The sequence below is a fragment of the Falco cherrug genome, chromosome 3 (genome assembly GCF_023634085.1).
Source record: "Falco cherrug isolate bFalChe1 chromosome 3, bFalChe1.pri, whole genome shotgun sequence".
In the NCBI taxonomy this organism is placed as follows: Eukaryota; Metazoa; Chordata; class Aves; order Falconiformes; family Falconidae; genus Falco; species Falco cherrug.
In genome coordinates this window covers 122,379,447-122,393,037 of record NC_073699.1, presented here as the reverse complement: position 1 = coordinate 122,393,037, position 13,591 = coordinate 122,379,447, and the positions used below count along the sequence as shown (strand labels likewise).

At 42.9% G+C, this 13,591-nt stretch overlaps 2 protein-coding genes and 1 long non-coding RNA gene across 3 annotated transcripts in view; 2 read left to right on the top strand and 1 right to left on the bottom strand.

Annotated features, from left to right (window-relative positions):
• Positions 1-9,262, top strand: part of LOC114014320 (endoplasmic reticulum-Golgi intermediate compartment protein 3-like) — a 41,035-nt gene extending 31,773 nt beyond the window's left edge. Inside the window, exon 4 of the mRNA XM_055703479.1 lies at positions 8,724-9,262. Coding sequence (XP_055559454.1) covers positions 8,724-8,791 — 68 coding nt within the window. The 3' untranslated portion in view covers positions 8,792-9,262. The remainder of the gene's footprint in view (positions 1-8,723) is intronic.
• Positions 1,482-13,591, bottom strand: part of MATN1 (matrilin 1) — a 21,950-nt gene continuing 9,840 nt past the window's right edge. Inside the window, exons 3-6 of the mRNA XM_055703472.1 lie at positions 12,633-12,855; positions 9,937-10,062; positions 9,240-9,653; positions 1,482-7,364 (exon numbers count right to left, since the gene is read on the bottom strand). Coding sequence (XP_055559447.1) covers positions 6,826-7,364; positions 9,240-9,653; positions 9,937-10,062; positions 12,633-12,855 — 1,302 coding nt within the window. The 3' untranslated portion in view covers positions 1,482-6,825. The remainder of the gene's footprint in view (positions 7,365-9,239; positions 9,654-9,936; positions 10,063-12,632; positions 12,856-13,591) is intronic.
• LOC129735482 (uncharacterized) overlaps positions 12,767-13,591 on the top strand; it is a 19,374-nt gene continuing 18,549 nt past the window's right edge. The window contains exon 1 of the long non-coding RNA XR_008731164.1: positions 12,767-12,880. This is a non-coding gene — a long non-coding RNA (uncharacterized LOC129735482). The remainder of the gene's footprint in view (positions 12,881-13,591) is intronic.

Sequence of the window (13,591 nt, the reverse complement as noted above, 5' to 3'; positions counted from 1 at the left end):
TCCTGGAATTTTCTCTGGCCAGGAGTTGCTGTTATCTCTTTTCGTGGCTTTGTCATGGGGAAAAAAAATCCTCTAACTCATCCCTGGACATATGGTGCTGGAAGGATTTTTGAGCCCAGTCTATTACCCAGTGAAGCTAGTAGGGACTGTGGTGAGAATTGTTAAATATTTCTATTATCTCTGTTTTTTGGGGGCTCTACTTGAACCCTGGCTTTGAACAGTGACAACAGAATCAGCAACTCATTAAGCAACAGTGAAAAGATGATACATAGGCTTGTTTGATCAACTGCTGGACCTCCAGGTCTTCCCATTGGCAGCCATTATGGATCCATTATTCCTGACTCAAGGAGATGATCCATTACAACCCTATATGTTCCTCCTTATTTTCACACCCAGCTCCTGAGTTGCTACTCACTTGCTCCCTCAGCAGTCCTCCGCTATAGCTTGTTTGTGTAACACTTTCTGTCTGCATGCATACCAGATCATAGAATCACATTGGGAGGGACCTTTACAGGCCATCTAGTCCAGCCCCCTGCAGTAAGCAGGGACATCTTCAACTGAATCAGGATGCTCACAGCCCCATGCAGCCTGGCCTTGAATGTCACCAGGGATGGGGCATCTACCGCCTCTCTGGGCAACATGTGCCACCATTACACCACCCTCATCATAAAATATAACTTCCTTATATCTAGGTTGCATCCAATCTCTTTTTGTTTAAAACCATTAGCCCTTGTCCTATGGCTACAGGTCCTATTAGAGAGTCCGTCCCCATCTTTCTGACAAGTCCTCTTTAAGTATTGCTTGGCTGTAACACTGTGTTGATACACAACGTTATTCACCAGCAAGGTGAGATCCTGCACTGTCAGAAGCTCAGCCACTGACAAAAAGAGAAGTTGAGAACTAGAGCATGCAGAAGCTTCTTCTGCTTGCTGCATTATAAATCGATTATCTTTATTTTTATTATATTATCTCCCATTAGAAATGTATTATCTTTAAGATGGAAAGTGATTCCACATAACCAGGAAAAAGATTCCTTGGATGGAAGTAGAGGCAACTTCGTTGCCTTGGGTGAGGTGTTTAAAAGTTAATTGTATAAGTCTGAAGGAGTTGTTATAATCTATTCTGTAAAGAGAAATATGCTTGGGTGCTGCTTTGTTGCACTAAAATGTGCACATTAGATAATGCTGACAAACATACCCTGTGGGATTTTTTCTAACTTTTTTATTAATATTATTTCTATTGAGAAACAAATGTAACATGAGAAGCTCAGCCTTTAGAGGTCTATATTATACATGTGTAAAATTGGATGACAGAAATCTTATCCCGAGAAGTCCAGGAGTTGGTAGGGGTTACTTGGGAGTCTGTGGTATACAAGATTTGACTGAGAGGACAAAGTTTTGCTATCAAGAACTGACTGTAATCCTTGAGCTAATGCTTGGAAATGTGTTGACTCATTCCTGCAAGGCCAAGAATATAATAAATTATTTGTTTTTTAAAAGAAGCTTTCTGTTTTGAGGAAGGGGGTCTCAGTTTCTCTATGGACCTGTTCATTCTCCTGCATTGAAATAAAAGGCTGTGACATGAGATGAAGGCTTTCCTACTCGCCAGCAAGACTATAGAGAGGTATTGTTGTCAGGCAACTACCACGAAGCTTACACAGAAAAGTAAGTTAAATTCAGTTTTAGAATTTTCAGCAAACTTTTAATGTTCATCCCAAACACATGTACTATGGTGACATTTCTGAACAGGCTGAGTTATTCTGAAAAGCTTTTCACTGAGTCTCAAGTATAAATATTTTGATATAAAAAATAAAAATAAAAAAACTCTCTAAACCCAACCCCTTGTGCTCACATTCACTGGTGCGCTGTGGTGCTATGAACAAACACGGCTGCTTCCCCCAACGCCTAGCCAGACTACAGCTGTAGGAGATAGGCAGCGTTTGATGCTTCCAGTCCACATTGCTTTTTTGCCTTGCCAGTGCTGGGAACCCAGGAACAGAAGAAGAGTCTGAAAGGTCTTGAGAGGAACTTAACTGGCTCTGAAGGTGCTTAGAGGTGTGGGATGAGGAAGGAGCTAGTAAGCCTCTGGTCGACGTGGTAATGCAGGCACCACTTCCATGGGCAGCAGCTCCCGCAGCAGTTCCCTGTGGTTTAGGTGCTAGTGATGATTTGTAGCTTTGGCTGAAATTGTGGAGACCGGAGAGATGAGGAGCAGGGGTACGTCTGCTGGGGTTGGTGTTAGCGGCACTGCCTTGCCTTACACAGAGCCACAACTGCTGGCTCCTTGCACATTATCAGGGCTTACCCACAACAGGTCTAGCTCAAGTGCTAGTTCACTGAGATGTTGTGGGACCACTAGCTGGCTAGGAAAGCTGAGCTTTTCTTTCTACATTGTGCAGCAGCTATGGATAAACCCAACTAGCAGCAGCGTCCTATCCTATCTTGTCTGCAGCGCACAGAGCTCATTATTGCATTTCACCTACTTACTGACAAATGCATCATGCTTAAATAATAAACTGATCAGCGGCTTTGATGTTTTACACTCAGCATCTGAGTTGATTTTAAGTCACTTTGACTTTTAAATTAAATTATCTCATGCATAGAAACAAAAGATGCAGAAGAACACAGCAAGGATTCACAGAACTCATAATCAAGTACTTCTTAACACACATATATATTAAGCTTTAAATCGAGAACAAATCTTTTCAGTTTTTTTTAATATATGCACTCTATACGATGCAACAAACATTAGCGTGATCTAGCTCTCAGCCACACCCAGTGCTCTGCCCACTATACAATGTCTGCTCTACTGTTATACTTCTTCCCTTTTAAACAAATGCAGGTAGACTAGACTCTTTAAAAAAATACAAGCTGGCCATAGCACTGTGGCTGGGCTGCCCTCTGTTACAAATGAAGGAGTTCTAGTTTTGTTACATTAGGAAGCAAGGAAATAATATTGTTTTGGGCTCTTAGATGATCTTGTTCTCCAGGGCTTCGATCCTTTTTGCCACAGCTTCCAGTGAGCAAAAGTTAAGGGGAAAAAATGACAGTGAGCGTTGGTGATTCCTTGCCCAAGTGGTCCCCAGGCTGGCAGAACAGGGAAGGAGTGGAGCTGCCTGGCTGGAAGCAGGGCCAGAGGGATGCTGTCATCACCTGCTCTGGCATTTCCAGAACGGTTCAGGTTGATGAACTTTTACTGAAGGTGGGATACAGTCATGCATGCACACATACTCATGTGCACCTATACGTTTCCTATGGAAGGAAGATTAAAAAATGTGAGGATGATTGGAGCATGTTTTGAGTGGTTGGCAGAGAATCCCTGACCTTGTGGAGGATGGGTGGCGTGAGGAGTGGAGCAGAATGCTTTTCTTGCTTTTCTTGGAGTTCTGTAGTGTGTCACAATTTTTCTGCTCTTTTCACTAATTGCTTTTCATGATGTGCCTGGGAATGGCAACCCGCTGGGTGAGAACTACTGATTTACTCTGACCTTTTGCATAACAGAAGTCGTGGATTTCACTCAACTGAAGTTAAAGAGTAGAAAATATACCCTGCAACTGACATAGCAAAGCACAGAGATGTGTGAATCAATTAGAACATTGCTTTTGAAATTGTATTCTCTCCTTATTCTCAGTAATGAAAAATCTTCCTAGCCCTGTGTGAGCCACCCCAGGGTTTCAGTAATTCCTCTCCCCATGAGAAGTTTTTTTTTTTCCTTGTTTCTCTTTCATCCACTTATTCATGGTCTTTGTGCAATATGGCAAGACCCAGCGTGGCAGAATGCAGCCCCACAAACTCAGTTCAGATGGGACCCAGCTCATCTCACTGGAGATGTTCGCAGTGAGTAGGTACCTGAGGGTTAGTCTCCCAAAAATTAGTTTTAGCCAGCTGGGGTAATTTGGACCTACTCATCTTAATATTGGACATATCCATCTAAATTTATCCAGACCACCAACTATACAATAAGAGGTGGTTAGCTGTAGAAGACCTTCTTTCCTTCCAGTGCTGTGGAGCAACTTAGGCAGCCAGCTTGGATGTTTGCATTGTAGATGTTTACTGTCATAAAAAGAATCCCCTCCATGGAGCTTTAATGACTGGGGAGGCTGCATGTGGGCACCAGTGGTTTTGCCTGCTCCCAGCCCAGTGCTAGCCACTGCTGTTCTCAGCCCTCACCTTCGGGCCTCCTCCACAGGACCTGCAGCTTGCAGAGGCAGCATCATCATCCCATGCATGACCCAAGCTTCCACACACATCACATGGGCATCATTTAAGCATCTTTCTAAAAACTGACCTATGTCTTAGTGCCTATAGCTCATAGCTGTCTTGCAATGGTTTGACACATTCTATTTTGGCTCTATTGGTTTTGGTCACTTACTCTGGGTCAGACCAGTAGCTACTCACTCTGGTGCAGGGACTTTTCTTGTTATATCTATTCATAACCCAAGTACCTTGTTTCCCAGCTTCCTGACAGCCTACCCAACCTCCTTCCCTCATAAGCAGACTTTTCACACTGGTTCTTTCCAAAAGCACAACCCAACCCACTGAGTTCTGAACAAAGACAGTTTCTGAAGGATATATTTCCGCTTCAATGAATTTATAAGGTCTTCTACTTTTGTCTGGAACTTCATAATAGATTTACATTCACATGGATCTTCCTCTGTGGATCAGAATATCAAGAAGATGAGTTAAATGGCACAAAAAAAGGATTAAATCAAAATCACTGAGACAGGTGAAATAAAGCAATTCTCATTCTCTTTATCAGAAACAAGAAGGAAATAAAAACATCATTCCTTCTAATTATCTGACTATTCACTTCCGGCTTTAACCCCAGATGACGAGAGAATCTCACATTTTCTTTTTATATAGGCCAAACTCTGTTCACGAAAAGTCTTCCCTGGATTTCCAGTTTCCTGAAAGCCCTCTGAAGCTCTACTACTGATGCTTCGGGTTTGCCTCAAAAATCTGAATCTGACCAAATACAGTGCTCAAACCAGCCTCTGCCTTCCCAATAACATCACCACGGGGCCGTACTCACTTTGTGAAATACAAACTGGAGGCACTGTTCACGATCTGAGAGTCAAGACTTGTTTGAGCTTTGCTTCAGTACTTCATTTCTTCAGCAAGCAGAGAAATGTGCTGGTTTTGCTAATCAATTTGCCAATCTATGTCAATAATTTACATATTCTTCAAGAAAAAATAATTGAAACTGGAATAGGAGCACAAAAGGATACTGAGATGACTGGGAAAAGAAAGGAAATGTTTCCCAGTCCACACTGAGTCAGCTCAGCTGCCTAACAAATGGAAGGAGTACATAGGCAAAGGCCTTTTTAAGGGAAAGGACATCACTTGCACAAAAACACAATAGGATTAAACCTGTCATGAATAAACTAAAGCTGAATATTAAGAGTTCTAGCCATTTGTTGATAAATACAAGCTGGCACTGTGAATCAAACAAATACAAATATTTCCTTTCCTTACAAAAACAAACAAACAAACAAAAAACCCCACAAAACCTCAAACATTGAGGTATTTACCAAAATTGATGATTTTGCAAACAAATATTTTTTTCCAAAATATATTTTTACTTTTTTTTTTTTGAATGCTGAAGCCTAAATGGATTTCCTTTCTGGAAAGATATTTAAATACAATATATTGGGGGGTTTCATATAGCTTGGATCAACTCCTACTTTTTAAAGGAGCCATGGCAGAGAATCTCTATCTTGCAAGCCTGGCTACCGGGTTCTGCAGACACAGGACCCTGAAGGTTGTTGTCGCTCTCAACCTTCCCCAGCAGGGAGGAAGGTCCCATCTTTATGAATCTGGAGATCAGGACACTTGCCCAGCATGACCCAGGACATCTGTAAGGATGGAAGGAATCAAATCTAGATTTCCTGAGGCAAGGCTCCTGACCACTACTTTTTTTTCTCTCTAATAGACACTCAGGGATAGAAACAGATGAGCCACTTGCTGCTAACCCACTAATATTTACATGGATATCTCTTAGCTTTGGCACAAATAACAATGTTAGAGATTGCAAAGAAAAGGGGAAAAGGAGATTAAAATTTGGCAATGTGCATTATTTCATCCAGTTGATGCTGTAGAGTGTCTCCACATACCATAAGAGGAGTGGAGATACCTGCACTGAGTGGGGCCATGGGCACTCAAAGGCAGGTCTACACACTTATGAGAAGTAGAGCTGAGCTTCTTAGAGCTCTCGGGAACTAAATGAGCCCCATCATAGGTGTGTGCAATGTATCTGCTGGGAACTGGAAGGAAGCATTTGCCTAGCAGGATAAAGGAGCCTGACCAGCTGGTCTTGACAAGAGAGTATTAGGTTCCTGCTGAGCCCAGCAGTGTTACTCTTGGAAGCCCTACAAGGTATTCAGTGTCTATGAATGAAGCCCAAGTGTTTGGGATTCACTATGATCTGCCTGAACAAGCAGAAGCATTGCAAAAGGCCAATACTTCATAGAAGGCATATGATTCCTTCAAAACAAAAATCTAAAATAATTGTGGTAGTTCTTTTTTCAATAGTTTTAAAACCTAGGTTATTTGAAGGTCAATAGTCTTTAAATTTTATGTTATTCTTTACCTACTCTTATCGTGCCTGTCTCCCACTCAGTCCTCTCTCAGTCTTTGCTTCACTAGGCTACCCAAACATGAGCAACTTAGCATTCATCTTGCCCCAATTTAGACACTACAAGCCATGTAGAAGATACTAGATGCTTCTTTTAACTTGAAACATGTCACCCCTGTGGTACCTGTTTGGCTGTAGAACCAGCCAGTGGTTAGCAAGCTTCACTTCAGATATCCAATTTTGTGATGATCTTCAAATTAAGACAAATAAATCAACCATTAGCTTCTCTTTTAAGAGCATCTCTTCTTCCTTTATGTCACTTTTGGCTATTCCCAGGACCTGGAAGAGCCTGAATTCATAGTTTCTGAAGAGGAAGGCAAAGAAAGAGAGAAAGGTGGAGAAAAAGGGAAGGAGAAGGCAGCTTGTGAGAAAGGGAGGTGGCTGAGGTGTCGGGGTGGCTGTGTTTAGGTAACCAAAATGTTGATGTCTCATGATCCTTCCATGATACTGTGCCAACTCGATACGCTGAGAAGAGAGCTTTTTATAACATCCAACTGAAGGAACATTTTTGTCCTTCTGCCTCCAGCCTTCCAATGCTGTGACCAAATCCCGCCCTCTCCCCACTCCCCCACTCTCACCAATGCAGATTTTCATTTGTAGCTTCTTCCCAATCTTGCTGATGGTTCTGAAGTCAGCTGTGTAGAAGTAGTGCTCAGCTACTGGTTCTGAAGCAATTTCCCTCAGCTCATCCTCAACTGCATTGCCAACTCCCACAGCAAACATCCTAAAGCCTGCGAGCAATGGGATCCTGTGAGTCGGACAGCCATGGAGCATCATGCTGCTATGGTTCCAACCCCCTGTCGGCTTGCATGTCCTTGGTCACCTTCTGGGCCCTTAGTTTCCACACAGGTCTGCAGATGTTAACCAGGAAATTAATGCCCTCACCCTTTACTATTACAGACTTCTTTTGATTAGGTCAGCCAGGGTTGCAAAATATTTTTGCAGGCAAAGTCTTACTGGAATTATGCAGACAATGCCCACTATCACCGCAAGAACCATGTTTTGAAGATACAAGTACAGATGATCATAACACCCTGCCAGAATCATGCATCCAAATAATATGGAAGCAATAATGCAGCAAAAGGGAACAGTGGAAGATTTCAATCCTAATTCAAAACCACTAATCAGCCTATGCAGTGGCAAAGTTCCCTGTGCAATGGAGACCTGCGGTTCAGTAAAATTGTAGCTGAACCTCTTTCTAAAATTGCAACTCATACAGTCTGTCAGGAGCAGCCTATACTGTGAGTTAAGAACATGTCCAGGTAGATGCTTATACTGCCAAGAGATTGATCAGCCATGTCTGGCTTAAATCTGTTTCTATTGAACTAAACTGCAGTTTTCCCATTGACTTGAGTGGTGATATTAGTGATTTTGAAACACCTGTTTCAAAATACTTGCCTCTACCTGTCCATGTCTAGACACTGGTTTCCCTTCCTCCCCTTTGCCTTGTCTTTCTACCTCTGGATGTATCCAATATTTGGTTTTTTTTAAAGTTGAACTCGATTAACATGTTTGGAATCTAGATATAAGCATCTTGTTGTTTATCCCACTGAAACAAGTTATGAACACATGTTGGAGATTTCTGTGTAGGGACAAAAGAAGAGGAAGAAACAAGGCATAAATTTTTGTCAACACAGAAAAACAAACTCTACACAGTTTATAAGGACTTTTTGTTTTATGTGCTGAACATCCACATGTCACCTTGCTTTGTAAATATCAACTTCTCATAAGCTCCTACCTGACCTTTATTGTGATGTGCTAGCCCTTAGTCCCATCGAGATAGAAGTTAAAGGCAAGGAAAGGGTTTAGCAATTCATGTGCATATTCTCACCATCTAACACAGAGATGTCAGGAGATTTGGGAACTTGTTTGGCAGGTCAGCAAAGGGGCATATCTCAAGATATTTATACTTCATGGTATTTAGACATACAAAAATACCAATATGTAGCCACTGTGCATTTTTAATATTCCAGTAGAGGGTAAAGAAGCTTTCTTAGTGTGTCTGGGATTTGAACAGGGAGTCCATGGTTACTCCCTTAATCTGTGTTTCTGCTTTATTTATTGTTTTATTTCTTCTTTTTCTTTTACAGATCTTAAGGCTGCTACAGCCAAGCCACACTTGGCCCTGCAACTGCCATTATTCTCAATGGGACTCTGATGGTCACTGCTGCCTCACCGTCAGTGCCACTGATGCTGACGTGACTTTCATTACCAACATCAGACAAATCCTAAGCTTCTCCCTGTGGTTTCCTTCACATTTATGTGAAGCATGTTAGACCAGTGTGCACCCCGTACCAAATGTGTGAAACTCCATCCTGCACAGCAGAGAGACCTCCAGTAGACTTAGATCAAAGATAGAGGGGCTGTGGGAACAAAGGCCAGCTGCTGGCAAACCAAGACTCATCTGAACCCCAGCCAGAGCTGCTCCAAGTTCTTTATGAGTGTGCAAGGGTAGTCAGGCAACACCTCGACAAAGTCACTCTATAGTGACCTATTTCTACCCTAAGTAAGAGATGTATCCAGGGAAAGAATCATACCTAGGATGATACTAGATGCAGTACTTGGTCCAAGGGAGAAAGAAGTCACTGAGAATTCAGGAAACCTACCTAAGTCTTTGGCTTGATTAGCAGCATCAGTGATGTAATCTTGTGACCGTCCATCAGTAAAGACTATGCCCACCTTGGGGACCCCAGGCCTAGCTCCATTGATGATAGAAAAGGAACTGTCAATGAGGTACTTCAGAGCCTGTCCCGTCATTGTTCCTTTCTCCATGTAGGCCATTTTCTTGACTGCTGCTTTGATGTCCTTCTTGTTCTTGAACTGCCCCAGTGGAAACTCCTGTCTGACAGAACTGGAGTACTGAACCAGGCCAACTTGGGCCTGTTTGTCTGACACCTCCAGTGAGTCCACAATTTGGTTGATGAATTTCTTCACCAGCTCAAAGTTCTCAGGCCGCACACTCTTGGAGCCATCAATCAGGAACACAAGATCCAGAGCAGATCCTAACCCACCACTGCAAGCTGAAGCAAAACATGAGAAGAGGGCAAAAGAAGACAGAAACTAAGACCCCCATTAATTATGTAGGGAAATATAACCCTAGTGTCATTTTGTCAGTAATGAAATAGGCTTAATCGATCAAAACTTAACAACAGTTGACATTAATTTGAAAATAATTGGTTAGGAGTGCATGATTTCCTTTTTTGCCCTTTTTGAGCAGAACACATCTCCCCTGTCTCAGTTCTATCCCCACCATACCACTGCAGATCACAGCTCAGCTCAGTGCAAATGAAAATCATTACATACCGCTGCAGGTCTTTCCATCACTGTTCAGTGTGAAACCTTCTTTACAAGCACACTTGTACGCTCCTGGGGTGCTGGTACAAACCTGCTCACAGTCATGGTCTCCAGTGGCACACAGGTCTGACACCACTGTAAGCAAAGGTGCAGATTAAAATCAGAGACCATGCCAAGGCTTCTCAATTCAGACCAAATGCACAAAGCATATTTGTCCCAGACATACACTCATTGATAACTAAATCTGCTCTGCGGAAAGACAAAGCAGCAGAGGTCATCACTCCTTGGCAGTGACTGGGATAGGAGAGATAAGGAGAAGCTGTTGCAAGTCTTGTGACTCTAAGACAGAGCCAGGACTAGAAACAGTCTCCATACAAGGGCAAAACCCTTCTGCCTGTTGAGCATATCACAATCTACTTCCCTCTCCAAAGCTGCTGGATGGGATTTGGTTTCCAACCTACCATCTGGGCTGGCTAATACCCATTTTTCCCAGCCATGTAGTACAATTATGATTAGTGAGTTCAGCCCCATGTGCAGTTGTCTTTCCTGGATGGGATTCATGTGCAAACATAGTTGGAATTCACTTCAGAGCGACCCTCACACGTGCAGCTTTCAGATTCGCTCTCTACAAACATTTCTGCCTGCTGATCTTAACCTGGATCTGACTCCTGAGATGCTGAGCAAACAAAAGCTGAACTGCAGCACTCGGACCCAGCAGGGCTTAGTGACTGACAATACTGTCACAGCTACAGCAATGATGATGCAAAATAAACTCAAAACTAAATAGATCTGGTTGAACCAAATTAGTTTACAAATACCAGGGAAATCTGTGCAGAAAACTGGGCGTTAAGTTTACCAAAACCATGGGAGGCGGTACAAAGTCTTTCAAAGTTAAGAGGCTTCTGTTCATTATTTCAAGTCATTTGTATTCTGCTCTGTGTGTATTTTCTGCTTCTTCTGGCCTTCCCAATTCACACATCTGCATATTGTGCTAACACTGCTAGGTCTTTCCAGCATATATATAGCTCATATCATTAGGAATATTACTAACCATGCAGATGGCTGTAACACGGGGCTCTCAGGTTGAGTCTTCTGAAGCCTACAGACACCACCTTAGTGGCTTATTAGATCTAACTAGTAGCTGGATTGCCAAGGGTCTTCCTTTTTCCCTATGTGTTTGTTGAGCGCTATGGGGCCAGTGCTGCACAGTTCTTCCTGCTGTCAGTACCCACAAACCTTTGTTTGCAAGAGCAGGTGGTGTTTGGGTACATCTCCAAGGACAGTTTTATGCAGCTGCTTGCATAGCACTGTAACAACCCACTCGGCAGTTAATATGGTGCTATCCTCTGTTAGCTACAATAATCCTTAGCACAGTGCTTCCCTTGGATGCATCTCTGAGGGTTTTTACCATGGGGAGAACTTTGTCATCTGCATGTTACACATTTGAAAAGCAAGGCATAGAAAGTATTTTTCCTTTGCTCTTTATCTCTTTGAATTACATCAGTGCCAGAACTTCAAAACACATTGTCCGGCCTTTATGTCTCTGGCTGACTCCTGACTCCAGGGCAGCCAACACAAACTCCCACGGATATTCATGGCCTGGATTACACCTTCTCAAATTTTGTCTCTAACCCTCCCTTTAGTATGAAGTATTTGTTCCCCTCTTTCATGAGCTTCTGGTGCAATGACACCTGATTATAATACATGACCCATTTTATATTCAAAATTTTCCTCCTCCCTACACAGGAAGAAATTTTCCTTGACAAAAAGCTGCTCAGCCCCATCATTTTCAGCCTGAAAGTTGAATCATGAAATTTTACGCATCTTGGAGAAATTGGTCTCTGAGAGTTTTACAGGTCCATATGTGTATATACGTTTGCGATGTCTTGCCATAGGCGCTGCAGTGTATCACATCTTTTAAAAAGTGTCACCACACATTTTGTGCTTTGATAGGATGGGCATGTGAAACCCCTGGGCCTCTCTTGCTGACACATAAAGTGGATATTTATAGACCACCTCCTACAGTCTTGTGGGTACATTTGAAGGTAATAAAGCTTTCTCACTTTCATGTAGGAGTTCATGTTCATGTTCCTCACAGTTCATGTAGGAGTGAATATGTGTTTGTAGGATAGTCGGGCTCTTTTTATATGTTGTAAGAAAGGCATTAGATACTGTACCAGCCAGGAGAATTTCCTGCCTCACAAGGCTTGCAAAAACAACCGCATAGTCGGGCAAAGGCTGTTCAGTCTCTGGCAGGGAAGTGAAACCGTCCCTTACTTGACTGGGAATACAGAAGTCAATACTGGTGGGGGAAATTCCAAGCCAGATTCTCAGAACTTCCCAGACAGATAGGCTTAACAATAAGGACAATGATTTTAGCAATATAAAGTTCCTGTTTTCCAGGTTCGTTCTCAGTGCCTCAAGGACTAAGTGGCTCACATTTACAAACTCTTCTGTGCCAGTGAATTCTGGAGACTTCTTTAACTAAAACCTGGAATTCCCTAAACAAAACCTGAAATTCTTGAAAGGCAACTTCAAAGAGCATCTGTTTTCCATACTGCTTCGGGCTCTGTCAGACTCAAGTCCTTGGAACATGGAAGCAGATGGATGAAGGGTGATCGCACATACAAGTTCTATGTGAAAAGCTTGCTGGTAGCCACTTGCAGCTCTTGGCTAGGAACGCAGGGGTTGTGGCAAGGACTTACCACAGAAAGCTTCTTGAAACTTGTGGGTGAGCTTCTCTATGACACTGTAGCTCTCTACATAGGCCACATGATCATCCAAGGGCTCGCTAGCGATCTGCCGCAGTGTGTGCATGTCCACACGGCCAACCCCAATGGCAAAGACCTCGATGCCAGCTGCTCTGGCCCTTGCTGACACATCCTGCACTCCATCCTGGGGACGTCCATCGGTCACAACGATCGCCACCTACACAGAGGAGGGCAGAGGCAAGGTGGGTGCTTGAAGGGGCGTTAATATCACTATTGCTTGTGGAACAGGCTGGGTTAATAAAGAAGGTTTCACATTTCTAAAATTAAACAAAAAGGAAATGCCACTCCCTTCCTGCCCCCTCTTCTCGTTCTTCCTGAGATCACGCAAACCATTCTTTTATGTGGGATTTATTTCTTTCTGAGCTGGAAAGGTTAAATTGCCAGGGACCTGACTGATTTAATTAAGGGACAACTGGTGCATCTTGCCCCTAAGGAAACCAACGTAAAGGTTATGTTCTTCACACGCAAACTAATGCTCAAGCTGAACTCTAACTATTTTCATGAACCCCCAGCTGACACTAAGCACAACGCTAACTCAGTATGGGACTTTAAAGAAACTCAGGAAGTGTCATGGAAACTTCATGAGATGAAGACTTCCCCATTTTATAGATGGGAAAACTGAAGCAGAGAGAGGGGAAGAGATCTACCTAAGTTCATGCTGTGTGTCAGTGCCTGCCATGATTCCTGATTCCCTGTTCCACAATGAATAGCAGAGATGAAATCCTACCCCTACTAACATCAGCATTAAAATGACAGCGGGTTTAAGTGGGAACTGGATTTCACCTTCTATTAGATGGAGCCCTGAATCAGTGGAGAGCCTCCAAGAGTCCTGCTTCTGTTGCTACCTTGTCCATTTTTCTCTTTATTTTTCTTCTGCTAAGTGACATTGCCAA